The 26,744-nt window shown below is 43.4% G+C and overlaps 2 protein-coding genes across 5 annotated transcripts in view; one reads left to right on the top strand and one right to left on the bottom strand.

The window, feature by feature from the left end:
* Window positions 1-1,058: 1,058 nt before the first annotated feature.
* On the top strand, window positions 1,059-20,522 carry LOC106581769 (calcium-binding mitochondrial carrier protein Aralar1). Its single transcript, XM_014164055.2, has 18 exons — window positions 1,059-1,307; window positions 1,859-1,912; window positions 4,462-4,604; window positions 7,230-7,345; window positions 8,048-8,187; window positions 9,715-9,861; window positions 9,964-10,102; window positions 10,781-10,874; window positions 11,428-11,512; window positions 12,711-12,795; window positions 13,877-14,035; window positions 14,890-14,942; window positions 15,160-15,240; window positions 17,749-17,889; window positions 18,953-19,091; window positions 19,379-19,537; window positions 19,674-19,764; window positions 19,870-20,522. Exons 1-18 carry the CDS (start codon window positions 1,296-1,298, stop codon window positions 20,081-20,083), a joined length of 2,052 nt encoding a protein of 683 aa, XP_014019530.1. The 5' UTR covers window positions 1,059-1,295; the 3' UTR covers window positions 20,084-20,522.
* The window catches only part of dc1i2 (Cytoplasmic dynein 1 intermediate chain 2), a 25,876-nt gene continuing 19,595 nt past the window's right edge, over window positions 20,464-26,744 (bottom strand). For all 4 annotated transcript variants that reach the window (XM_014163953.2, XM_014163955.2, XM_014163954.2 and 1 more), the window contains 4 exon segments: window positions 25,996-26,140; window positions 22,368-22,508; window positions 22,025-22,150; window positions 20,464-21,488 (listed from right to left, as the gene is read on the bottom strand). In XM_014163953.2, coding sequence (XP_014019428.2) covers window positions 21,375-21,488; window positions 22,025-22,150; window positions 22,368-22,508; window positions 25,996-26,140 — 526 coding nt within the window. In that variant the 3' untranslated portion in view covers window positions 20,464-21,374.

Genomic DNA, 26,744 nt, shown 5'->3' with positions numbered 1-26,744 from the left:
GGGCCCGGTTGTATAAAATATTACCCCCTTATTTTTCCCCTTAGTTTCCTTACCTTTAAGTAAGTTTCACAAAACATTTTACGGCACATTTTTTTGGTGAAGCCAGCTATATTGTGGTATGGTTACTTTCCTTCGCCAACCACCAGATGCACAACCAATACTCTGGCTCCCAAAGCTAGAGGTCGCCTCGTCTTCCATAAACAACTCCTGTAACATGGAGATATGGCCTGTGTCGGAACACGAACCTTAATACTACCGCAAGCGATGCGTGTTAACTTTCAGATCGAGCGTCGGGCTCTTAAAAAAAGCAGTTGGTGTCTATAAATGGGGTAGCTTGTCCCTAGCCACAACATCATCACTGACTCCTGATAACGTTAGCAAGCTAGCTAGGGCTAACACAGTTTGCTAGCTAGTGTGCTAGCAAGCTTGATGACAGCTCGATTGCCTGTGCAATTGCAATTGTCTTTTCTAAACTTCTGTCAAGAATGTGTGCAATATGTTTGCGTCTGTTTATGTATTTTATTGCCATTTGTGGTTTGACTGTGTTCCTCTTTTAACCTTCATACATTTTGTATCATTGTGGTAGCCTAACGTTATTATACAAAGGTTCTGCACAAAGCAGATAATGAAGTATATTCTTATGCAATATAAAAAAAACTAGTGTTTGGTTTTATGAGAAAGAAAAGAATGAAACCAAAGAGAAAACAAGCCAGACAATTTCAATTTGATTTATTCATGACATTTCAGATTCCAAGTGCACAAATTCCTTCATTTAAAAAAAATGTATCCCCTTAGTCCGTGAATACTGGATGGACATGAATAGTAATGCAACATTTGACCTTCAGTGCACCTCACTCGAGCTCACATTTCATTAAGATTATGAAAAATGTATAATCATTTTGGACAGCATAATTTGTAAATAGTTTTTTTTACACAGGAGTCGCTTTACAACTGCACAGCTAGCATAGCTTAGTCCTCTGATGATTTGTTTTAGTTGAGCATGCATGCTATAAAATATCTGCAGGTACATATAGACCACACAGCAGTGCATCATGTCCTTATATGAGCCATGTGGGCAGGAATCGTGCCAGACTCCGCTGACAGCTGGCAACACTCCCATTGCACTGTATCTCGTCAACAGGCAAACCACGACGCTACAAGTACCGGGCTACAGTATTGCCTTAAAATACATTGTCATTGAGGTCTTCCTCAATATTGTCATGCTGTCATGTCCCAATCATCGGCTACAGTAGCCAAGCGCCTGCACTGCTAGTCAACGTGACGTCACACTCAGCATGGCGGTCAAGGTGACTCCGTCAATATTTCCTATCAGAAATGAATATTACCTGTATTTAAACTGTTTATTTCTATTCGATATGGACGCTAGCTTACCGATGCGGACGCATATATTATTGCTTTTTTTTTAAAGGAACAGAATGGTCATCTTTCAGCATGTTTTTGTGGGCACGTCGGCCTTGGAGAGAGAATTGAGTAATGTTTACCTTGTTACAGTGTATTTTGTATTGATCTAATGGAAGTTATTCCGCTACTTTTATTGTATAGCACGTTTATTGTGGTGAAGGTCGAGTAGGCGGTTCAGTAATTATATTGGCAAAGGCGACTATGTTGCTGGTGGCAGGGCTGATATTCAAATGTTGACTACGAGTCCTGTAGCCTAATACTGCTTTTTCAAACATCGAAACTTCAAAGACAAGCAACCGATTGCGGTCTCCGCAGTAATTCTTTTATTCTATTGTAGCCTATGCAGTGTCGTTGTGTCCTATGGAATTCTCATACTGTCATTGTATTACCACATTCATCAAGGTTTGGATTTGATGACTCCAATTGTATGTTGTAGGTGGAAACAACCGCAAGAGGCGATTCCAATGAACTGAGGACTATATTTCTGAAGGTAAGACTGTAATTCAGAGGACCAAATATTTTTATGGCACTTAAATAGTCATTATTTATATTCTTGGATTCTTTAACTGCAGCCGTTCTTGGATGAATTAAAATAGCATGTGTCTTTTAATTTATTGTTTTTAATAATATAAGGTTATAACCTTGATTGTATGGCAAAGCTAGAGTATGGAAAAGCTACAGTTGAAAAAAGTTTAACATTATATTATTGCCAGGAGACCATCATTTAACTTTCTCTCTCTATCTCTCTCTCTCTCACACACACACACACACACACACACACACACACACACACACACAGAGAGAGAGAGATACACTGAGTGTGCTGCCTTTACTGTTCAATACTACAAGGAAAGGTCACACAAATACTTGGACTAATTCTGGATCCCCTTCACCAAGGAATTTCTCCTTGCCTAACTTCTTTTAGGGTGTGACATATGCTTAGATCTTCAGATGTCTGGAACACTAGTGGTTAGGTGGGGGGGGGGGGGCAGTGCCCCTGTGACAACAATTTTGGATCCCCTTGTGGCTCTCCCTAAATGTGGAGTATGAAATAATTTTTACATAACACATTTTTGCTATCGTTCTTTTTTTACATCCGTTATTAGACAGTGGCAACGCGGAACATGGTCTTTTGCCTGCTAATGCCTGCAATGCAGTGAAGAAAACGATATGACAACAATAACATCTAATGTAACTGGCCCCTCTAACAGTACAACTGGCCCCAGCTTGGGCCCCCCCAGTTGAAATGGTCTAGAACCGCCACTGGTCTGGAAGATTCAAACATGCGTTCTTGTGCTTTACAAAGCCACACGGAGTAACAAGCAGAAGGCTGTTAGGCCATTGTTTGGAGGGTAAACATGCTTCTTGCAACAGAAGGCACCAGAGGGGGGACTCCTTATTTGCCCTAGTACTATTTTAGGACCTCCTTCTTTCTTCATACAACACTGCACTGATTCATTCTGAAAGCACCCCAATTAATATTAGGCATAGCTGTTTTAATATGCACCTGTAATTAATATTAGGCATAGCTGTTTTAATATGCACCTGTAATTAATATTAGGCATAGCTGTTTTAATACGCACCTATAGTTAGTAATAAACATATCACAGTGAAATAGCTAGTTAATTAATGGATGAAAGGGGGCCATTTTGTCCAACCTGCCTAATCTGATCAAGAGGCTTACTGTGAAGGTAAATTGATAGCAAATTATGTAGTGAATAAATGGGTTAATAAATTGGTTGGAATTAATACTTTCACTTAAAACATTAACTCAAGAGTGTGCAGTGAGATGAGGTCTCATGCATTCCTCGTAAAGGTCGCTTTCTCTCTCCTTTACTTTCTCTCTCACTCTTTCTTCCTTTCTTTTTCACTCTCTCGCCCTCTTTCACTACCCCTCTCTCTTTCTCTCTCTCTCTTTGAATAGCTCCTCTCTCTCTCTCTCTCTCTCTCTCTCTCTCTCTCTCTCTCTCTCTCTCTCCCTGTGCTTGGCTGTATACCCAGAGCCTGGCCTTTATGCTGCCAGTTCATGCAGTGCTTGTGTTTCCTGAGCTATCTCTGTTCCAGCTTGTAACCCAAACCTGACTCTAAAACTGACCTTTCATTTTTTAAAGCCTAGACTAGAGGTCAGTTTTAGCACCACCAGTGCATGGGGCGCATGTTCTGCAGCAGCAGCAGCATAGCAGAAACAAAATAAGTGCTGTTGCTTTTTTCTTTCTAAGCAGTGTGCATGCATTCATTGCACATTATGTGTCAAGTTATACATGGATTTGATTATCACTGTCTGTGTCTTAATTTAGAAAACTATTTTTCAGATGACTTGGCAGTCCCTTGCAATGCCACAGCTGAAGCCCTAATGTCACATATCATTATACGCTGCGCCAGTACTTATCTATTACATTGTACTTACAACATCCCATATTGTGTATGAAATATAGTATACTGCATTGCACTTATCTCCATTCATGATTCTGACACTTAACATGATAGTGGTTTGTGAAGCTTTGTTGCCTTGATGACTTGATACGCTACATCTTGTTGAAATGTTCATGTCATTGTGGGTAAAAAAAGAAATACAAAATAAAACGATTTCTATCTATGAAGGTAATAATACAGCTTGATACTTTGTTGAAGTGTTTTGAAAGCAAGTGGCTGAAGTTCTCTATCTGTTTATTCACTGAACAACTCAAATACATTACTGGAACACAATGAATTGCAAGAACTAGATTGTTTTGAACTATGGTCTTTTTGCCTAGCATTGATGGAATGTCTAGAAGCACATAATATGAATCAAAGTATAACCATGGAGACAAAATCAAGATAGAAACACAGACACACTGCATCGGGTTGTCTGAACAAATCCTTATTGTCAGAAGTGAAGTTACTGTAAGTGTTGTCGGATACAGTAGGTGTTGATGGAACAGTGATACAACACAAAAAGAAAGTGACTCCAGGCATGGAGTTTTGTAAGAGTATGAATTTTATATAGATTTTCTGAGTATTTACATTTTACACTCATCTGGGTCTTTTGTCTCCCTTCAGCATGCCAGTGTGGTTGAGGACGGGGAGCATTACATGTCCCCCAGGGACTTTGTGCAGAACTTCCTGGGTCTGCACAACCAGCCCGACCACAACCGCAAGACTGTGCAGCTGATCGCTGGAGTAGCCGACACCAGCAAGGATGGGTAAGTCGACTTCTACTACGTCTGAGGTAGATCATTTGAGACATTAGTGACCCTGATATAGAATGGGTTAACAAGAGTTTCTACAAGACATCATACAGAGGAAATGGAATTCAGACTAACACAAGCATTTTGATGACAGTTTCACTATCTACAAGAATCCAGTGTAACCCTGCGATTCACACTGTGGTTCAAAATGTTACATGTACAGATATATGATCTTAATTTGATCACCCTGTTGCAGGAGAACTTTCCTGCAATTCAGGAAATGTAAAACTTGTAGTGTATTTGAGGTTTAAAAAGCCTTTTGAAGTTAATAACTTCCACTTTGAAATTTCAGACCTGATTTTCCCTTGTGAAAAATGTATCAACCCCTACAAAAATGTCCATTAATTATAATCCACTAGAGATGAAACGCTATGAAAATGTCATATCACAATTATAGTGACCAAATGATCACGGTTATCAGTATTATTGTTGTTAAAATGTGCTGGAAATGTTCAAAAAGTACTGATACACACACTGAAATCATTTCACCAAGTTTTATATTGAAAACCAACAAACAGCAAATAAAATTGGCAGCACTATGCACTTTTTATGTGCATAAACATTCAAATAATAACATTAACATTAAAGATGGCACCATGTGGCCATGGGAGGTAAAGGTTTCCCTAGTGCAGGTTTTAATGAACACAACCTTGAGTAAGCTAATCAAATAAACAAACAACAAATAACATTAGCAGCACTCACGTTGTAGTGAGGCACTGCAACCTTCATCAGCCTCAGAAAGACAGGCCTCTCAACAATTTGAAATGGCATCATGTCCTTTGCAATGTAATATGAAAGGGCGGCAGTGAGGTCTTGAACATTTGTTGATGTGGGTGCATAAGCAGCCTGCCTTTTAAATACTTGCTCGAGTGTCTGTGTCACAACTGTAGATGAGGAGGGACCAGTAGCATCACTGGGTTTGCCTGCTGCACGCCCACTCTGTAAACAAGAGAATAGAAAATGTATTATTATCATCATTGGTGTTGTAACATTATAATTATTATTATTATTATTCACTTACACACGCACACACACACACACACACACACACACACACACACACACACACACACACACACACACACACACACACACACACACACACACACACACACACACACACACACACACACACTTGAGTATATGCAATGACCCCATGCACAATTGACATAAAAACAAATGAGTCTTAAGAAGACAGTGATAGTAATTGCAGTGAGCGCAACAATTGACATAAATACAGGAGTCTTGTGTAGGAGTCTATAGTGTTTCTCCTGTTGGAACACTTTTACAACCAAGTCGACGACTGCTGGATTTTAAATGATCAAAATATGTTGGTTGGGTGACTAAACTACATTACGTGTTATCGTGTGCAATGGGCGAATAGAGTCTGCAGACACACGACCCATACAGCAGCAGTGTAGTGTTTTTACAAGAGTAGGTAACACTGAAAGCTTCAGTTTACATTATTGACAAGCTATTAGCAAGTTACACAGACAAACCATGACATTTTCCCCCATTCTGAAGTCCCCACATCATGCATTGAGCTAAAAGTTAACTTAGCTTGCATTCGCTATAAAGTAGTGGGTGGTGGTCACGAAGATGACTCAAGAGATTTGAAGTGTTGCCCCCTTTCGCAGCAATTTATTTTTGCATGTTCTGCAGACAGGGTGACCATCTTCGATTAAGTTTCCCTCAGCACTCTTGTAAAACCCAAAATACGACCACACTTCAGATTTGGTCCTCTTGGAAGGCTGAAAAATCTCCCGAGCGCTGTCACTGCCTTCCGCCATGTTTTCACACAAAACAAAACCCACGTTGCATGCTGCGCCTGCGTCAGACTGTTGCTAACTTTGGTTGATGCTGGACAGTATTTACCGTGAGCTTTTCAAACCCGTGGTAATCAAACACGGTTTTAATGATCATTAAAATTTGAAACGGTAATACTAATCGTCGGGAATTTTACCATGGTTTGTCGTGAAACCGGTGACCGTTTCATCCCTATAATCCACATAATAATTCACATTTCCTGTTGCTGCAGGATTATCCTGCTGTAGCGAACTGGCTCAAATTATGATCCTACATCTGTATTGGCATACACAAGGCTTGGTAAAGAGAAATCAGTCACAAGGAGAAAATGGTTAATGATTCATCACAAGGTTGTTCACATTGCCTGAATACCCATATGTATCAGTTGTTTAGCACCCATGTTTGTTTTATTGAATATCCACCTGATAAGATAAGCAGACATATTATTTGCATAATGCCAAAGACTGGAGATAGCATCTCATTTAAATACCACTAAACAGCAAGTTCCTATCTACACCATAGACTGTAGAGCATATAATAAACATGGGTAAAATAAATTGTTATACGGCACTTGAACTTTTCTTGAAAAGAAAATGCTCCACAATCTAAAAGTGGTTGTTTTATCGACTGTTACTTTTGCTCTCTTGCATGCAAATGACACAGGTAGGCTACAGTTATTTGTGTGCTCAAATTAAGGGTTCCTGATGTACCTTTGGATTTGCAGAGAAATGACATTTTTTTTCAGATAGGACTCTTTCTTTCTTGTCCAAACAGACTGATCTCTTTCCAGGAGTTTCTGGCCTTTGAATCGGTTCTGTGTGTCCCGGATGCCCTTTTCATAGTGGCCTTTCAGTTGTTTGACAAGACTGGCACAGGGGACATCTCGTTTGGTATGTACACGGGGATGTCCAGTGACCTGGTGTGTGGGGATGTCCGTCCTGTTGCATCCCAGTCCTGTCTGTTTCATGTCATAGCTAATGGGCACACTTTCCCATTGTGCAAGACCCATTTCTATGCAAGTAGTGGATGATATGAGAGTCATATATCTCATGTATAACTAAGGACCTTGTGCAAAAAAGTTGCTGGAAAAGTTGCTTCAGTGTATAAAATAAATCTAGGTCTCTCATGTGTGCTTAGTGTGTATTCAGTTCGTGCGCTAGTGTGTCTCCCTATACTGGGCTTCTGGAGACTGCAGCTTCTATTCTAGAGGTGTCTTCTAAAAGAAGAATAGTGTCAGCTACGAGCGAGCTGTGGGTAATACCACCTCATAATAACTCATATTTTACAGGGGGAGAAATCAATCCAGCGTGTCACGAAAACAGGGACAAAAGATTGGTTACAATGCTCATTGTGCAGCACGGGCCCCCATGAAGGCGATAGAAAATGAAGGCAGTGCTCAGACACAGTGTCCTAGATGTGCTTAGAACTCACACAACATGAAGGCGATGGGATTGTCAGCAAGGCCATATTCCCCCCTCTGTGCATATCGATTGGATTTGTAGGTTCCCAGAAATGAGATGAGGACATAACACTATGTTTTTTTGTTTTTCTTTCAATCTCTTGATGTCACTCATCAATCTTTCATTTGGCAGCCAATGTGCGGGACATCTTCAGCCAGACCACAGTGCACCACCACATCCCCTTCAACTGGGACTGTGAGTTCATCAGGCTCCACTTTGGCAGTGACAGAAAGAAGAACCTCAGCTATCTGGAGTTCACCCAGTTTCTGCAGGTACAGTAAAGGCATGGACATTACTAGCCACCTTAGGAACACTACAAATACATGTTTGTTTTTTAATAACTTACATGTTGGAGGCAATTCTTCTAATCACGGTTTAGGTAGAAATGCGCCGATTATAATAGCATAATAAACACACCATTATGTAACGTATTGAAGTTGTAATAAGTATAAGTAATCCCCAAAACAGGGTGGGGTATGTATGTGAGTATTATATGAGCCATAAACCAGTAGTATGGCTGTGGACGTAGCTGGTTTGGAGGGAAGGGGTTTGTGGGCTCAGATGAAGCTGGGTGGTCTGGGAGTTGGAATGACTTGGCTGTGGTTCCACTACTCTACTGTGTGTAAAGCCTCATAGCAGTTTGCGGTGGATCATGGTTGACTGAGGGTTCCCACCAATGCCTCAAGGACTCTTGTTTGGGACCCTTTTCCTTCGAACCAACATTTGGTTTAGCTGTTATTTCGCTGCTAATGTTTTGCAACGTTGTTTCCAGCTTACACATTCTTGAATGTGATTCAGCTCAATCTAACGTAGTCATAAACAAAACAACATTTTTCAAACAGAATATGTCCTGCCACCTCGTGGAGGATACATTGTTCCAGTCTAACTGCAATAAAAAAAAGTAACTGTATACAAGGAAATAAACGGTGGCTGTAATGTGGGTCTTATGTGCTACAGTATCCATCTGTAGTGCAGCGTCTTAGTACTGTACAGATGTAGGATCTTAATTTGATCACTCTTTTGTTGGTGAGAATTTTCCGGCACAGCAGGAAATGCAAATCTGAAGTATATTTGAGGTTTAAAAAGGCTTTCTAAAGTTTGTAATTTCCACTTTAAAGTGTCAGACTTGATTTGCCCAAACAAAAAGTGTATCAGCCCCTACAACATGTCAATTTATTATAATCCACATAATTCATATTTCCTTTTGCTGCAGGACTATTTTCCTGCTATAGCAAACTGGTTTGAATTAAGATCCTACATCTGTACCTGCATTTAGTTATCAAAGTAATCCCCAACTCTTACAAGATATGGAGTAAAAGTGTATAGTATAGAAAGAAAGTTAGCATGATGCACTGTATTCTGTTATGGCACAATGAGTTATGTATATAGATGAGAGGTATCCGCTGCTAGTATGTGATCAGCTTTGACAGCAGAGCTGACCCTGGGGCAGTGCCCCCCCTGCTTCCCCTCTGATTGCATGGCTGTCCTATTGAATCATCCCCGTGCTCCTCCTGACACACCTGCCTGCTCTCCTGCACAGGCCTGGGATCAGACTTCGGGGGGGACATGGTTTTTATTAGACTCCTGAGAGACGACGATGATTACAAGAGCCAGGGTCTAACACTGTCACATCTAATGCTTCCACATGCTCCAAAACAGCGTCCGACATCATCCAACATAATGTCGTGTTTTTTTTCTCCAATGTTCCATTTCATCCCAGGTAATCTGATGCGTCTATGTCACAGGAGCCTGCTCTTTGGATATTTTGTTCAAACATACACCCTTTCCTCTCATTGTAGGAGCTGCAGTTGGAGCATGCCCGCCAGGCCTTCGCCCAGAAGGATAAGAGCAAGAGCGGTACCATCTCTGCCATGGACTTCAGCGACATCATGGCCACCATCCGCCACCACATGCTCACCCCGTTTGTGGAGGAGAACCTGGTCTCGGTGAGTTAGAGACCGCTATGGTCTCCCAGTTTCAATGTGAGATGATTGTATGGGCACAGCATGCATGAGGAGACCTCACGGTGTCTGGTCCTCTCACCATAGGCGGCTGGAGGCAGCACTTCCCACATGGTGAGCTTCTCCTACTTCAATGCCTTCAACGCCCTCCTTAACAACATGGAGCTGATCCGCAAGATCTACAGCACACTAGCTGGCACATACAAGGATACCCTCGTCACCAAAGGTACACACGCAGGATCTACATTTGAGCAAGTTTGCTACGGCAGGAAATAATCCTGCAGCAGCAGGAAATGCGAATAATTGTGTGGATTGTAATTCATGGACATTTTTTGTAGGGCTTGGTAAATTGAAAGAAAAATCAGTCTTACATTTGTAAGTGGAAATGTCAAACTTCAGAAGCCTTTTTTAAACCTCAAAAACACTACAAGTTAAGTGTCCTGCTTTGCAGGAAGTTTCCCCTGCAACAGGTTACAGATCCTATGTGTGTAGCCTACTCCTGCTCATGCCTAATTTGAGGAAATGTGATTTCTGACATGAACTGAGGCTGTGCAGTAACATCATGGGTGTTTCACCTCTCTTAACAGAATGGTGTCAGGAAACACAAGATAATTTTTCCTTTAGCTCTAAGTAAATAAGGTAAATGAACAATGTCATTTGATGTTTTATTAGTTTAGTCTGTTCCCTTAGATGTGTGGTATTGATAGTTGACCTATTCTGAAAGTGATAGTTATCCATGTTATATTTTCCCTTTCACCTTTGTCGTGTCCTGCTGATGTGGTTGGATACCCTTGCAGCAGGTCTACCCAATCACTGTATCTCTACATCCCTAGTCTTAACAAGTGACCCCTTGCCTGGTTTTTCTTACATAACCTGCCTTCCTCTGCTCCGTATTGTTCCACAGAAGAGTTTGTTAGTGCTGCCAACAAGTTTGGTCAGATCAATCCGATGGAGATTGACATCCTGTACCAGCTCTCTGGCCTCCACGCTCATTCTGGGTAAGGTTCAAACTCTCTCCAGGCTCAGTGACACATCACTGCTGCTTTGTACTTTTTACTCACACGCATACAACATGGCCTTTTTTCCAAATATTGAATTACTGTCCTCCACATGAATTCAATGTATTTAACACATTTATTTTTAAATAGCTTTTTCTGATGAATCTGTGAATGGAAAAAAAACAAAAAAGTTCCATCTATATTTATTGGATGTAAATGTGTAAGTTATTGCCAATTCAGTTTAACAACTGTGGCTCCACTAGTTGATTTACAAGAGAAACGTAAGCATGGATACAGACTTTACGATGCGTTGGGCCAGTGGGGAATATCTGTGAATCGCTGGCATTAAGACAGCTTTATTTACTGCTTAAGTTGTGGGCATATATCCAGCTTTGTTTGTCTGTTGTGTATACAAACGCATATTAAAGCTGCAATAACCTCGAGTTACAAGGCCGTAAAACGTCTGTGGAAAATCTTGCATCACCTCCGCGTGAGGGACGCTGTGTTTGGTTTTCCTGGCGTAACGCTGCGATTCTCCCCTGCTGCTCTGAAGAAAGCTCAACTTGGCGGACATCGAGAGGATAGCACCGTTGGAGGAGGGCGCGCTCCCATACCACCTGGCTGAGATCCAAAGACAGGTACCCTGCCTGAATGACTGTCCACACGGAGCTTACTTGCTTCCTTTTATCTACTGCATACCTTCTTCTCCCACTTCTCATTAGAGAGCAACGAACGGGACTGTTTGATGATGGAATTAGCAGAGTGCTGATGTTTTCTCTTTCTTTGTGAATGTGCATTACGGACACCTAGGATAAAAGCCCCCCCCCCCCAAATTATAGGTACAAAAGAGGAATGGATTGTTGCAATGTTCCCTTTTTCTAAAAGCCTGTCCCATTTTATTCATATACATCAGACGCTATCACATATCTGGGAAGCTTTTATCAGGATGGCTTTTCAGGGGTCTGCTGGTGTATGAAGCCTCTGGCTAAGTCTGTTAAGAGTAGGAGGCTAGGAGCACAGGGAGAGTGCTGGAGAGATGTGGCTCCTGGAGGTGGAAGTAGTTCCTATCTTTCCGGACGACACAGTTCTGTAAATCAGACTGTGGTCAGGCCTTGGTCCACTCACGCTCCGGGACTTCTGCTCAGAGGTCTGGAATGTGGTTTTGGGGGGGGGGGGGGAGGAAAGACAAGAACATGTTGGTGTTCTCAGGTCTGGCCCTTTGTGGAAGTAGGGTTATTGCTTAAACCCTTTGATCAAGGCCTCGATCTCATTAGCATGCTGCCTTCAGTGAAAGCAGCTGGGGTGGATGGATGGTCCTGGTCTGGGAGATGTTGCTCACTGCCCCAAGGAGACACTCCAACTGTTACTTAGACGGTGTAAAAATGAATGTAGATACTTATCTTTACACGGGAAGGGCTTGTGGGATTCATCTGTTACACGGCACCACAGAGAAAATAAAGGGGCTCCACTTTCAACGTCAAGAACAAAACCAGAGATCAGGCAGATAACGCAAAATCATGCTTAGTTGAAAACTATTCAACTAAGCATGAAGCCTCCAACCTCTCACTAGCTTCACCGTAATCAATGGATAGTTCTGGAGAGTTCTCCTACACAGCCATGTACTGTATCCGTAGCCAGAGTGTCTATGTAGTGACATACAATACTGGCTTATGAATAAGACTTATACAACGACGAGATGTCTACATTCCATAGCTTCCCTCCTCTGTTGAGTGGTCCATAACATTTTGCTTTCCACAATGTATCTGGTTCACTACAGTTTAATAGAAGTCGATTCATTCCTGGTGTTCTGATCCCCCGTCTTTTCTCCCTCCACAGCAAGCTCACGGGGATCCACATCGGTCTGTCTTGCTCCAGGCTGCAGAGTCTGCTTACAGGTTCGGTCTGGGCGCACTCGCTGGAGGTGAGTGACATGTCTGCGGAAGAGCCCCCGGCCCACTGAGGGGTAACCCAAGCCGGTCAGGCTGGCGCACTGAGTCCCTGGGGCCGGGTCAGCCCATTGTGCTGCAGGGAGAGGTGCTCTGATCTGAGGCTCCCGCATTGTGCTGCTGTGCCACTGGTGGCTCCAGGCTGTCTTTGGAGCCGGAGCTTTGGAATGACACAAATCTTCCGGAACCACTCTGGAATCTCCGTCTAATTACACTGGGAGGAACTGATACAAGGAACCTCTGACATGACAGCCATTGAGATAGGCACAGAGGCACAGACACAGAGAGAGAGAGAGACAGAGAGAGACAGAGAGACAGAGACAGAGAGAGAGAGACAGAGAGAGACAGAGAGAGAGAGAGAGAGAGAGACAGAGAGACAGAGACAGAGAGAGACAGAGAGAGAGAGAGAGAGTGTGTGTGTGCAACCAACATGCAACTTCCTAAGACCCTATGTCTGTGTGGGCTGTGGGTCTTTGAAGGTGATCAGCTCTGAATGATCAATGGACAGTTGAGGGAAAACGGTGCATCTCCATGGCGATGATGAGACCTTTCTCAACCTCTCCTGCTGACGAAGGGTGTCAGCTCTCTGCATGCTTGAGAGCCAGAGTCATTACGAGGCCTTTGATGTCAGAGACAAGACATGACAAGCCGCTTTGGCTAAGAGCTGCATTTAGGGCAACCTGCTGCATGGCTTCCTCCTCAGACAGTAGACACAATCTACACAACGGCTCTCCCACAGACTCCATAGTCAATACTCTGTCTGGGCCTAATGACTGTTTTTCTTGTTTATATGCCCACAGCAAAACAATAAAACACCAATCTTTAGCTATACTATACTAACCAATCTTTAGTACCTAAAAACTGTCTGCTAAATAGTTAAAAGAATGATGGAGATATTTACTGTGAATATATGAACATCATAGAACATTATCACCAAGAAGAGTATGTCAATGGTGTGAATACAGTATGTCGATGGTGTGAATACAGTATGTCGATAGTGTGAATACAGTATGTCGATGGTGTGAATACAGTATGTCGATGGTGTGTGATTTTCAGCCACGGGTGCGACGGCTGTGTACCCCATTGACCTGGTCAAGACCCGTATGCAGAACCAGCGCTCCACCAGCTCCTTCGTAGGAGAGCTCATGTACAAGAACAGCTTCGACTGTGCCAAGAAGGTGCTCCGATATGAGGGATTCTTTGGATTCTACAGAGGTATAAACTGAAGCCTGGTGAATGTGTTTCTATGATGTAATTCTAGATATGGTCATCGGGTCCTCCAAAACACGTTATGTTATTCTGCCAGTATCATCATCCGCGTGGTTTGCATAACAGCAGAAACATTTGCCTTCATGTTCTAAATTCACCAATTCCAAAGAGGGCCACATTGTCATTACCTAGCTAGCTGAAAACTTCCCAGAGGAAAAACGCTAACAGAATTCATGTAGTACTGTCAGATCCATGTTTTCCAGTGTAGTGATAACGGTGCTGAAGGCTTGTGAAATGGAACACTCCCACTGTGAGAGGGCTCTCAGACGAAGGAAGTCAAGACTGCCATCTACTGCTGCCTCCGCCACTGCAGCTCTTTGTTCGTCCTCTCTGCTCTGTCCTCCTTCCTCCCTCTTTATCTTTCCACACTGATGAGAGGGGGATTGACCGAGAGACAGACACGCTTGACGGTTTTCTGGCTGCATACCATGAGCAGTCACTCACTCGCTCCCTTCAGAAGTTTTTATCTGACTCACTGAAGGACGGACGGTGAAACAGTACGGTGGTTATCAAGCGCTATAGCACTGCCCCACCCCCCAGGGCCACACAGCTCTCTCTGTTCCACACCACACTGGGATCAGGCCACAACAATGCTGATCCCATTCAACTGCCAGTGTCATATTTGAGCTTTTTGTGCTTCAGATGTATCAGCCGTACCTGTAAATATTGATTGTTTATTTTACCCGGACAAGAGCCATGCTGATGTCATTGTAGGGACTGTCAATGGAATTATTCATTTCCAGTCAGTGTCTTCCTCTGCCAGGTAATCTAAATGGTCTCCATGAACACTGTTTTTGCAGGTCTCGTACCACAGCTTATCGGTGTTGCCCCGGAGAAAGCGATCAAACTCACGGCAAGTCATTACGATCATTTCCCTTAGAGTGCCTTCACTTTCATTGCACAGTGAAAGGAAACGTTGCATGTCAAACATGAATACCATCGCACAGAAAATACAATACGTCTTCCAAAATCCAAGAGGTGACCAGATGCACTCATTGTCATTCTCCTCGGAGTATTTCATTCTTCGTAAGTGTGCATTGCGCTGGTCTGATTCTCTTCTCGTCTTACAGATGAATGACTTTGTAAGAGACAAATTCACCACAGAGGATAACACCATTCCCCTGTTTGCAGAAGTCCTGGCTGGTGCAACTGTAAGTATTGGCGCGAGGATGTCTTCTTATAGACAGTCTGTCCATACAGCGTGAGGGCTGAAAATACTCTCGTGCTTCATGCAAAGCCTTGGCAGCTGCTTCATTGACTCGCATAAATCTAATTGACCTTGATGTGGGGTAAGTGGAACAAGATTTTGGTTGAAACTAAAACATTCTGTAAGATGTTGTCTTTCAGTTTTATGAACATTTGCATCTCATGGGTGTACATTTTTGAATTCCAGACATTGAGCCAAGAACGGGGGAAATTGTTGTGGTTTTCAAACTCCCTTCAACTTTAAGGTTTAGCTTAATTCTTTCTGACTGATCTGAAACTACAATTATAAGCTTTTCCTTTTCAATTATGGATATTGAGTTATTGTATATACATGTAATCTCTAATTCAAGCTTCCCACCAGTGTATTGACATCCTAAATAAGTAAGGGGGGGGGGCTGAATAGAAAGGTGCTCTTGGTCTCTGAACCCTATAATTGGGCACAATTTGAGAAATGATGCCTGTGAATGGACTATTTTTACCTCAGCGTGCTAATTAGGCACACTAACGTTTGGTGAGTGCATTGGTTAAAAAAGCGCGCAATTCCCTCGGACTACCTCTCTGCTGAATGAGTCCAAGTGAAACGAAGCAGACAGGGCGGGGAGGAGAGCCTGCAGGTTGCCTACGGAGGGCAGGGTCTGTGGGGTTATGACCCCTGTCAGCCTGTAATTGGAGGAAGAAGGGCTGGAGGGCCATGGGATGGAGCGGGCTCTACCTCACTGTGATTGAGTTTGACAGGACTGCACATACCTGAGGCCTGATCTGCCATGGGCCCACAGGTCCATACACCATACAAGTACAACAACTAGCATAGCATGCACCCTATAGCTTTTTTTGTTATAGGACTCCACCCTGCAATATTATCTTCCCTAATGTATTATATAAGCATTGATATTCATGTTTGTGAGATTTTCCCCATAGTATTCATTTCTTCATCTGATGAACATGGTCTTTAGGTAAAGTGGTTTCACGTTGTAGAGCTGGGGTCTTCAACCTTTTCTTGCCCAGGGACCCCCACCATTACCAAACCAAAAAAGTAATCACATATCTTGTCTTATCATTAGGTGAGTGATATTGGCAAGGAGAAGAATCAACATTTTAAAATGAATAGATTTGGTAGACAGTTTCATTATTTTGACCTCCCCACATTATAATTGGAAGAGGAAGTGTAAACTCTAACATACTAGTTAGAAAGGTAACTCCAAATACATTTTTGGTAAAAGAGCATCTGTTTAGCTGGTTAGCCATGTGTTGGCAAAAAATGAATGGCCAAGTCAAGAAAGCTTATCGGTAGCCAGCAGCACTTGCCACACTAGTAGCCTATTTGGGAGTGCTTTTTCAAAACCAATGTCAAATACTCCAGTGAGTGTAATTTGCTCAATATTAGGAGTTGAGAAATAAAGTTGGTCTTCATTACAAAGAAGATCCTGCATTCTCCTCTTTTTTACTGTAGGCGTGTAAAAAGAAAACAAATATATTCTGTTGTTGCTAGCGATATTCATAAAAACATTCACAGACCCCCTGCAGTACTTAGGGGTCCCCGGACCCCTGGTTGAATAACACTGTTGTAAAGGGGTAAATGTTCTGCTAGTTTGTTGAGATGGCTGACTGAAATGTGTAGAATATAAGGGAGATAGCGACAGAGGGATGAATGCATAAATCTTCAGAGTAGCGGATAATCCCCTTCCACTTTGAAAATGACTAAACGTGCCCGAGCTTTTTTTAGGACAGCGCTCGGATGTTTACAGATAGGAGCCCTGCCCTCTGTGTCACCAGGCTTCCAGGGGCCTGATTAGATTTGGAGAGGGTGATAAATGTGCCTGAGTCAGAGGGGCTGTGCCCTGGGGCGTCCCTGTCTTGGCCCTGAGCAGAGCAGGGTGAGTCAGCGCTCTCCCCTGGGAGTGGGGTGAATTGGGGAAGTGTGCGGGGCGAGGCCCTCCACAGGAGGTGCCTGGGGGAGAGGGAAGGGGCAGAGGTCAGGGCCTTCCAGCCTTGAGCCAGGCTTCTCCTCACACCACGCCTGTCTTTCCCTTACCCCACTGTTTCCTCCCTCAATGCCTGCTTGTTTCTTCTGCTCCCATCAAGGCCACTTTCTGACAGCGCGACATTGGCTTTAGAAAAGAGTGTCTTTTGTGTTTAAGTTTACAAAGCTAATTTGAAAATGCTTATTGGGGTGAAATACTAAGGCACCATAACTCATTATCATCCTCACGGTGGGCTGATCCCTTAATCATAGGACACAAGTAAAAAATAAATAAAGGATTAAATTACTATAAGTGAGTACTTTCATTTGACAATTTAAGTTTAGCATTGTAAATCTAGACTTATTTGTGAGACGGAAAGGGAGTAAGATGGAAATAGTGTATTCAAGTGGTTCGACGGATAACATTGCTGTTACTGGTTCTCTGTGACATGTACTGTTGCTTCTCACCCTTAACCTGGGTTGTGTCCTGCAGGCCGGAGGCTCCCAGGTGATCTTCACCAACCCTCTGGAGATAGTGAAGATCCGTCTCCAGGTGGCCGGAGAGATCACCACGTCCCGCAGGGTCGGTGCCCTGACCGTGGTCCGGGACCTGGGCCTCTTTGGCCTTTACAAGGTGGGTAAACACCTCTAGATCGCAGCACCACTCACACATCACCTCTTAAAACCGCTGTTATAGCCTAACTCAACCATGATGTCACCCCAAAGGGCAGCTTATGCTGCTGGGATGTTGAACAATACAAACTGTATGACTGTGTAACAATGCCGATATTACATATTACACAAGTTATATGACAGTTCTGGTGAGCAGGCACAGTATGCAGTAGGATGACGAGCTAGATTCCCTACTGACTATTACAATCATATTATGTCTTTCCAAAACAGTGTTTAATAAACAGAGACCACGGCTGCCAACAACCAACAGAAAATTAGGGGGGATTATGCTTTGCCACTGTTCCTTTCCAAGTTCTTGTGGGTTTACTTACATCTCGAGTAATGTGTTCATGGTCCATACTTTAATGAGAAGCAGACAATATGGAGCTTGTTAAGAGAGACTGACTTCCTCCCTGTGGATGGGCCCAGTAGACCACAGGTCCATGTTAATGCCGTCTCAGTGTGCGTCTGAGAGACTATGTGCTGGGCCTGGGAGGGAGCTCTCTGGGGGCCCCGGGGGAAACCACAGGGGAGCAGGGCTGCCTGGGGGGGTCTTCTGACTTCTTCTGTGACCCACCGCACCGCCAGGCTCCTCTGTGGGTTGGCTGAGGCTCACAGCCAGCCAACAATAATCCATTGGAGCTCCCAGGCCAGATGGTCCCGTAGCCACAGCGGCCACCTCAACCACTGCAATTACCCTCGACACCATCAGGGTCAAACATATGGGAAAATATGAATTACAGTAGAATATTCAGTACAGTAGTCTAAACCTGGACTAAAGAGACCAGATGTCGACACTACTTAACTCATTTGATGTTGATGATTCCACATTAACATTGTGCAATATACTGTACTGTATTTTCAGTATAGAATCTTTTTGTAAAGCACTCAAAGCGTTATCATGAGAAAATATCTTAGAGATCCAGGCAGGTCCAAATGCATTTTATGTACCATGAAAATGCGACGTTAGTTATTTTGGGATATATATATATATATAATAAATCCTTTGCGTTTGTGTGTCCTAGGGAGCAAAAGCCTGTTTTCTGCGTGACATCCCGTTCTCTGCCATCTACTTCCCTGTGTACGCCCACACCAAGGCTGAGTTTGCAGACGAACAGGGCAGAATTGGGCCTTTGCAGCTGCTCACTGCTGGTGCCATAGCAGGTAGCTAGCGCTAACAACCACAGCTGCAAACCTCACCATCTCCACCTATAGACATAGCATCGACACATAGCCCCGAAGAAATGCTTCAAATCAATTAAGAATGTGATCATATACACCGTATATTCAATATGATTGTAAATCTACTTTCTATCACAGTAAATGACTGGATATTCTGTTCCTTTTCTATTTTAAACCTGCCAATGTACTGCACTGCTTGCTGTCAGTGGTGATACTATTCCTGCGTAGTGAGAGTGCCTCATTATGTGGGTTGTGCAACACCTCCTAAGGTATACCTGCAGCCTCCCTGGTGACCCCTGCCGATGTCGTCAAGACCAGGCTCCAGGTGGCGGCCCGCGCAGGCCAGACCACATACAACGGAGTCATAGACTGCTTCGGGAAGATCATTGCTGAGGAGGGCTTCAGGGCCCTGTGGAAGGGAGCAGGAGGTAAGAACAGACTCCTCAAATGAGCGGTTTCATGACTGGGAAATTAGGCACGCCGTGGCTCCCGTAATTGCTCTCTCGAAGACATCAGAGAAAAATGGGAAATCCCACATTGTAATTTGAACCTCTCTCCCACCAGCCCGTGTCTGCAGGTCCTCGCCACAGTTTGGTGTAACCTTGGTGACTTATGAACTCTTGCAGAGATGGTTCTACATTGACTTTGGAGGACAGTGAGTATTTCTGTCTGGTTCACCCTTTAGTGAACTGAAGTACACTTACAAGGATGTCTGGCATTGTATGTTAATTATCCTTCCCAAATCTCCCCCCCCCCCCAGTCGCCCCACCGGTTCTGAGCCAACTCCTAAGTCGAGGATCTCCGACCTTCCCCCTGTAAGTGCCGACCACGTAGGAGGCTACCGTCTGGCTGCTGCCACGTTCGCTGGCGTGGAGAATAAGTTTGGTCTACACCTGCCCAAGTTCAAGTCTTCTGGTGCGTTGTCTGTTAGCCAAGCCCCGGCAGCGGCCAAAAAGGAGCCTACAGCTTCGTAGGCCGTCTTTCCCTCAACACTTTACTGCTAAATGGCTGCAACTCTTGGAGTAGGGCGTCTTACATTTCTCTGTCACCGTCATCCCTCCGAAATGGTATGGTTAAAAAAAAGTGGCACCTCTTCTTCATTCATAGGCATCTGAAACGCTCTCTTTGAATGCTGCATGAACAGTTGTTCCTTGGTTTGCCTTTGAATAGCTGTTCCTGTACATCTCAGTGGAGAGACGTTATAGCATTGAAAAGGAGTGGTGTTACTATGTTTCTTGAAGCGAGGCTTTGGTGAGGATGTCTCTGAAATGTGATTGACGAGACTCGAAAGGACGTAGATGGGTTTTTTTCCCGAAAGTATTTATTTTAAAATCATGACCAGGGTCTTGGGAAATAATTGTAATGTATTTATTTTATTTTGTTGAAATAAATCATCAATGGATTCATTTTAAATTGTGTGAAAAGTACATTCTGAGATTCATGACACGATATGTGGAAGACGTTCTCTGGGCCACACAAAGGGAAGCCTTTCTTAGACACTACATACAGGCAGTATGGATACTGAATCCATACCGCAGATATCAAGCTAATTACAAATACAGCATTATATCCTGATGTATACTACAGATTGTGGTTCTGATACCTTAAGTGTCACATTTTGTTTAAGAGCAATAGTTATGTACAAAGACATTCAGAAGTAAGGTGAAGGTAACATTTTGGGATATATTACAAAACAAGTGGACATTTGGCGCATCTAGATTAAAGGAACATAGAAAAACGCTGGCTAACAGTATAATGAAACCCTTACAATCCTGTGTGCAGTAATGATGTGATAGATCTAGTCTACTACAGTTGAAGTGGACATGGGCATTGAAGCACAGAGTGAACAACAAACACCAGTCATGATGACAGCAAACATGCTCAGGGTTGCGTAACCACAAACAACTAGAGCGGCCAGTGAAACTGAACCTGCAGCTAAACCCACAACACTACCGTATGGCGTCGACACGGTGCCTTTAAGGCATTATGGATCTTGAGTTCAACTGATTTGTATTGCAGAGTAAGACGATGGCTTTGTTTCTTGTAGTGTCTGAGGTTGATAGATAGCCCTGTTAGTTATCCCATCAGACTGGTGTGCTTAACCAGCCAAAGGAGAAGTTAAGTACGTGTATTAAATCTGAGTACATTTCCAAAGAAAGGATGTCCACATGCCTAAACACTGTTGCAATCGCGCCTTTTCCTCCAATCAAAACGAGGAAAATGAAGCCTGTCGCTGGTCCCCTAGACCGGCGTTTTCGTGGTGGATCAGGCAGAGAGGCGCTGAGCGGCAAGCTCCTCGGCGTCATCGCGGTTCTCGTTGATCTCCGCCAGGGTTCGGACAAAACGGGTCCACTCGTCGTTGCGTGAAACAGAGATTTGCTGGGGGGGATAAAAATATTGATATGGGTGAAAATACTAACACATATTGTTGAAGCCGGGACATTCAGGGGGCAAGGGGATCACTGGCAATCTTCCAACTGTCACAGAGACTTGACCCGTCAGTGGCAGAAATCAGGAGGGGGGGGGGGGGTGACCTGACTGACAGAAACTCAGACCCTCAGGAGACGTCTCCGTCCAGATAGCTGGCCTCTGACAAGACAATGGCTTAATTGTTGTCCGATGAAATGGAGCATAAAGTATTAGCAGAACCCTTTCACATCCACTAGAGGGAAAACAGGAATAACCCTGTTAAACCTCTCAAGTAAGTGCATTTCTTTTTTCAATACTTTATTAAAATATTAAGTATTTATTTGTATCATTCTGCCTGAAATGGAGTACCTTTACAAACCTTTTTAGATTTAGCCTATATCTCAATTCTGGCTAAAAATGTCTGAATGCGACAAGCTTAGAGATTACCCTTACCAAAACATATGAAGAATGCCATGTGTTTTAAATGGCACAGTAAACCCACTCACCTCTCCAACATCATAGACCAGGATCTGTCCATCAGAGTCTCCCACGGCTATCTCTTTGCCAGAGTGGGCCCAGCGCACGCGGTTCAGGGCTGGGTTCCCCTCCACTGTGGTACTGGCCGTAGGAACCTGCAAAAGAAAAAAAAAAAACGGTATTTGTCAACACCTACACTGATTCACTGACATCTGTGACACTATGGGCCGGTTTCCCAGACACAGATCAAGCCTAGTCCTAGACTAAAAAAATCACATTCTCAATGAAGAATCTGTGTCCGGGAAACCGCCCCTATAGATGCTGCAACACTTATAGGAAGGGGGCATGTGAAAGAGTGGCAGGTAACGTTACCTCAGTGTCGTTGTTGAGGTTCCACAGGTCAAGATGGCCCACTCCATCCACACACGCAAACAGAGCCGGGTGAGTGGGGGACCACATGACGTCATAGACGTAGTCCGAGTTGTCCTCGAACGAGTACAGTGGCTTGTTGTTCTGGAAGACAGAAAGGGAGGCGGCGGCGCGTGAACACACACATCCACTCTGAACTGACCGTGCGCAATACAAATATCTGGACTAAAGCTAAAACACAGATGCACACGGATCTTTGTGGGGCTAACGGAGTCTGGATTCAACCACATATGAACTGAGTGTACAAACATTAAGAACACCTTCCTAATATTGAGTTGCGCACCCCCCCCTCAGAACAGCCTCAATTCATCGGGACATGGACTCTACAAGGTGTTGAAAGCGTTCCACAGGGATGCTGGCCCATGTTGACTCCAATGCTTCCCATGGTTGTGTCAAGTTGGCAGGATGTCCTTTGGGTGGTGGAGCATAAAATTAACACCCACCACCTGCCAAATCCGGGTGGATTTTAGCATTGGCGAATGTCTATTTCACCAGTCATGTTGGCATTTATAGTAAAATAAATGCTGCAGTAGCTGTTTCCAAGTATTTCTGCAGTTTTGTTTCATAGCTGGTAAATGAATCGCATAAAGTCAAAGAGCTACAAATCCTATATAGCCTATCACACCTCACCCTGCAACACTGCCTAGCTGGGGGGGCTGTGCTCATGTGAAAGATTCATTTTTCAGGCATAAAAGTTGGCCTAATTTAGTTGAAATGAAAGTCTACTGAAGTGAGACAGTCCTTGTGTTTCTTGGCTCTTTACATTGTTTTGTTCACAAGGTAGGTTGTTTTTCTATGTTTGAGTTTCAACTGCTAGGGAAGAGAAGACAACGCTGCTACTAAGTCAGACAATCTTACAGGCACAAACATGAATAGTCTCTCATTGCCACATAACCTTCCGCCCTTAAAGGGGCAGGTTTTGTTGTCTCATCTTTGATATTTTAACTCAGGTCACAAAAAATGAAATGAAACAATATACCACATTACTTCTTACCAGAGTTGTAGACTCAAGTCTGACTCGAAGTAAAAAATGTGATGACTTGAGACTCGACTTGATTGAAAAGCAAATAACTTGACACTTGACTTGGACCCTCAAGACTTAGGACTAGACTTTGACTTGAGACTGATGTCTGGCCAGGTTTTGTAATGTTTTGTCACTTGTTTTGTGGAACAAAGTCTACGTGGATTACTCTACACGCAGCCAGAGGCAGTAACCGCAGCACTGACCGTGCAAAAAAATTAAACGCTGCGACAGATTGGCTAGTGAAAAGCACACTAGGCACTCTGATTGGACCAGCAAACTGTCAATCAACAGGTTGGGTGAGCTAGCGAACAGATTGCTGATTTTCTGTACAGCTATAGGATCGGGTGCAGTGCAAACATCAAATTGTAGGGAGAGAATTGCCATATTAAATAAATATGCAGCTCCAAAAATGGTTTGGTGATCAAGGATATGAACTGTTACTTTGCAAGCTCACCAGCAATGGGACAACAATTACTAGCATCAGCCTACTGTTTTTTTGATATGTAACAATTGCTTGAAATGTATCATTTAATTATAAAGTATTACTGTGGCGAAGACACACCATAAGAGTGGAGTGCTTTTTTCTCTCCACTTGTTGAAATGTTTGCTGTTGCTTTCCCATGTGGTAAATCTATTCCATCTAAAACAATAATTACTAGCGTTTCATCATTCCATCCCCGTACCATTTATTGCAACATGTAGACATTTCTGTTTCATGTTTGATAGGCCATCGATACATTTTCATTTTATTGCCAACCATTTCTTACCCTGCTCCGAGTGGGCGCAAAGTTTATTCTGAACATGAACGTTCGCAAGACTCACGAGGTAGAAGTTCTGTTTATTTAATTCAATGTATGGTTTCCTTTGTTCATATTTGCCTTTCCTGAGTTCCGTGTGTCTGTTGCCGCGTTCAAAACAAGTGGGAACTTGGGGAGGGGGTGGGAAACAAGCTCCGACTGGGGGGGAATCGATTTGAACGGTCAGCCAACTTGGAATTCCAAATCTGGAACTCGGGCCTTTCTAGAGCTCCGACTTTCCAACCTGAAGATCACTAACGTCATGATCTGACCTCGTGTTTTACCCGAGTTCCCAGTTGTTTTTGAACGCGGCATAAGTCCTATGTCTCCGTCATTTCTGTCGTGCGCACCTCAGTGAGCATTGAAATAAGGCTACGCGGCCTGTGCTCCACCCTTCGGAGTCCGAACGTTGAATAAGAGAAAACGATTGTTCCAAGTAAGCACGGTGTTGAAATAACATTAAAGACCAATGTCCAATGTAACAATATACGTGGAAATTGCATTTTACATTGTAGAACCAGTTTATTGGTTGTAATTGCCAAATTGGGTAATTGTATGGGTCCTGGGGGCCCAGTGTTCATTTAATGTAGGCCTCCCTGTTTGAGCTCCTGTTAGACAGATTCCAATTGGTTTCTCAAGGGGAGGCTGTACAGTCTTACCCTCTACCTGTGTCCATTCAGATAGGACAGGTTAAGCCTGATATAGAGGCTATTTCTTTTGGGCTATTGCAATTGTGTACATTTGGTCAATCTACTTGTATATTTTGTATGATATGTCGCTTTCACCATTGGATCACCAAGACCTGTAAATACATGTACACTCAACCTGCCTTGCCTTCCGCTGATCTCATGCCCTTATGACTGCTACATGTCAATTACAATTACATAGGGTAATAAAGATATGTTGTAGACAAAATAATGAAAAGCGCCGTCCGGTAGCGTCAAACAGACAAAAATTTGTCGTCAAACAAGTAGTTGCATATATAGATTTTGTTTTTACTTGACTTGCTCTTAGAATGTACGACTTGGACTGGACTCAAATAATAGTTAATTGATCCCACCTTTGCTTCTTACTAGTTACACATTTATTGTTTTACAAACATTGCTCATCCGTTTTTGTGTTTTGTTGGTGTAATTTTTGCAGGGGAAAAATATTTTGGCATGTAAAAAAAAAAAAATCTGAGTGGCTGGTACATTTTTTTTTTTTATCTACCTGCCATAGTCGCTGATGGACCAAAAAGTACATTTTAGACCCTGGTGGTGGACCATTCTTGATACACACGGGAAACTATTGAGTGTGAAACACCCAGCAGCGTTCCAGTTCTTGACACACTCCAACCAGTGCGCCTGGCACCTACTACCATACCCTATTCAAAGACACTTAGATCTTTTGTCTTGCTCATTCAGAGGGTGAATGGGCAAGACAAAAGATTTAAGTGCCTTTGAATCCATGTCTCATGGCTTAAAAAACATTTTTTTAACCTGTCTCCTCCCCTTCATCTACACTGATTGAAGTGGATTTAACAAGTGACATCAATAAGGGATCATCGCTCTCCCCTGGATTCACCTGGCCAGTCTGCCATGGAAAGAGCAAGGTGTTCTTAATGTTTTGTACTCTCAGTGTACATGTTCCTTCCTAAATGGCACCCAAAGGGCACTGGTCAAAAGTAGTGCACTATGTAGGGAATACGGTGCCATTTGGGACGCATCACAGTAACAGCAGGTTTTCTAGTGGCGGGACGGTACAGTACCTTGGTGCTCCACAGCTTGACGGTCCAGTCAAAGGAGGAGGTGACAAACAGGTGGGAGAAGTCAACGGGCCCGGTCGCTGTGTGACAGTCTATCCCTGTGATAGGCCCGTGGTGGCCCTCAAACATCTCACTGATCCCCGCTTTACTGTGGACCAAAACATACAACACACAGGGTATAAGGAAACGATACATAGCCGACACCAACACTTAGCCGACACCAAGTTACCTTCATTTCCCCCTGATGAAACATCAGCATATATAATGCGATATCATTACCAAAATAACATGCATGAAATATTCGCACATACATTTCTGACTTTCATAGCACACAAGGTTTGGTCAAGACCCCACTTTTTGTCTCAATTTACGTCGGGAATAACATTTAAGTTGAAAGAACTCCCCTTTTAATGTGCCATGGATGTAGATTTCCCAGCTCAGTGGTGAGAGAGGGGCAGTCTTCGTCTTAAGAACCACATGTTGCAGAGCTGTTACAAGGCTGTGGCTCTGATAATTACCTCGAGAGATAAATACCCAGCATGAGAGATGCTTATGCGTTATTAACTGGGATGAGAGTATCATACCATTAGAAGATTAGGTGGAAAATTAGTCCCTCAATTACAGAGGCGATCATGCAACGCAGAACCTAGCAAGTATCCCCTCTCGGCGATCTCCGGGCATAACGCAGGACATAGGCGATAGCGCCGTAGCTCAGAGATTTGTCTCGCCATCGCAGGCAGGAAGCACTCGAG

The sequence above is a fragment of the Salmo salar genome, chromosome ssa21, assembly GCF_905237065.1.
Source record: "Salmo salar chromosome ssa21, Ssal_v3.1, whole genome shotgun sequence".
Lineage (NCBI taxonomy): Eukaryota > Metazoa > Chordata > Actinopteri > Salmoniformes > Salmonidae > Salmo > Salmo salar.
The sequence above is the reverse complement of the archived record's forward strand: the minus strand, read 5'-3'. Positions and strand labels throughout refer to the sequence as shown.

Bases quoted from the DNA above. Each gene is read 5' to 3' on its own strand.
- LOC106581769 (XM_014164055.2), top strand. The intron at 4,605-7,229 runs GTAAGTCGACTT...TTGTCCAAACAG, and splicing joins GCCGACACCAGCAAGGATGG to ACTGATCTCTTTCCAGGAGT. The intron at 19,765-19,869 runs GTGAGTATTTCT...CCCCCCCCCCAG, and splicing joins TACATTGACTTTGGAGGACA to TCGCCCCACCGGTTCTGAGC.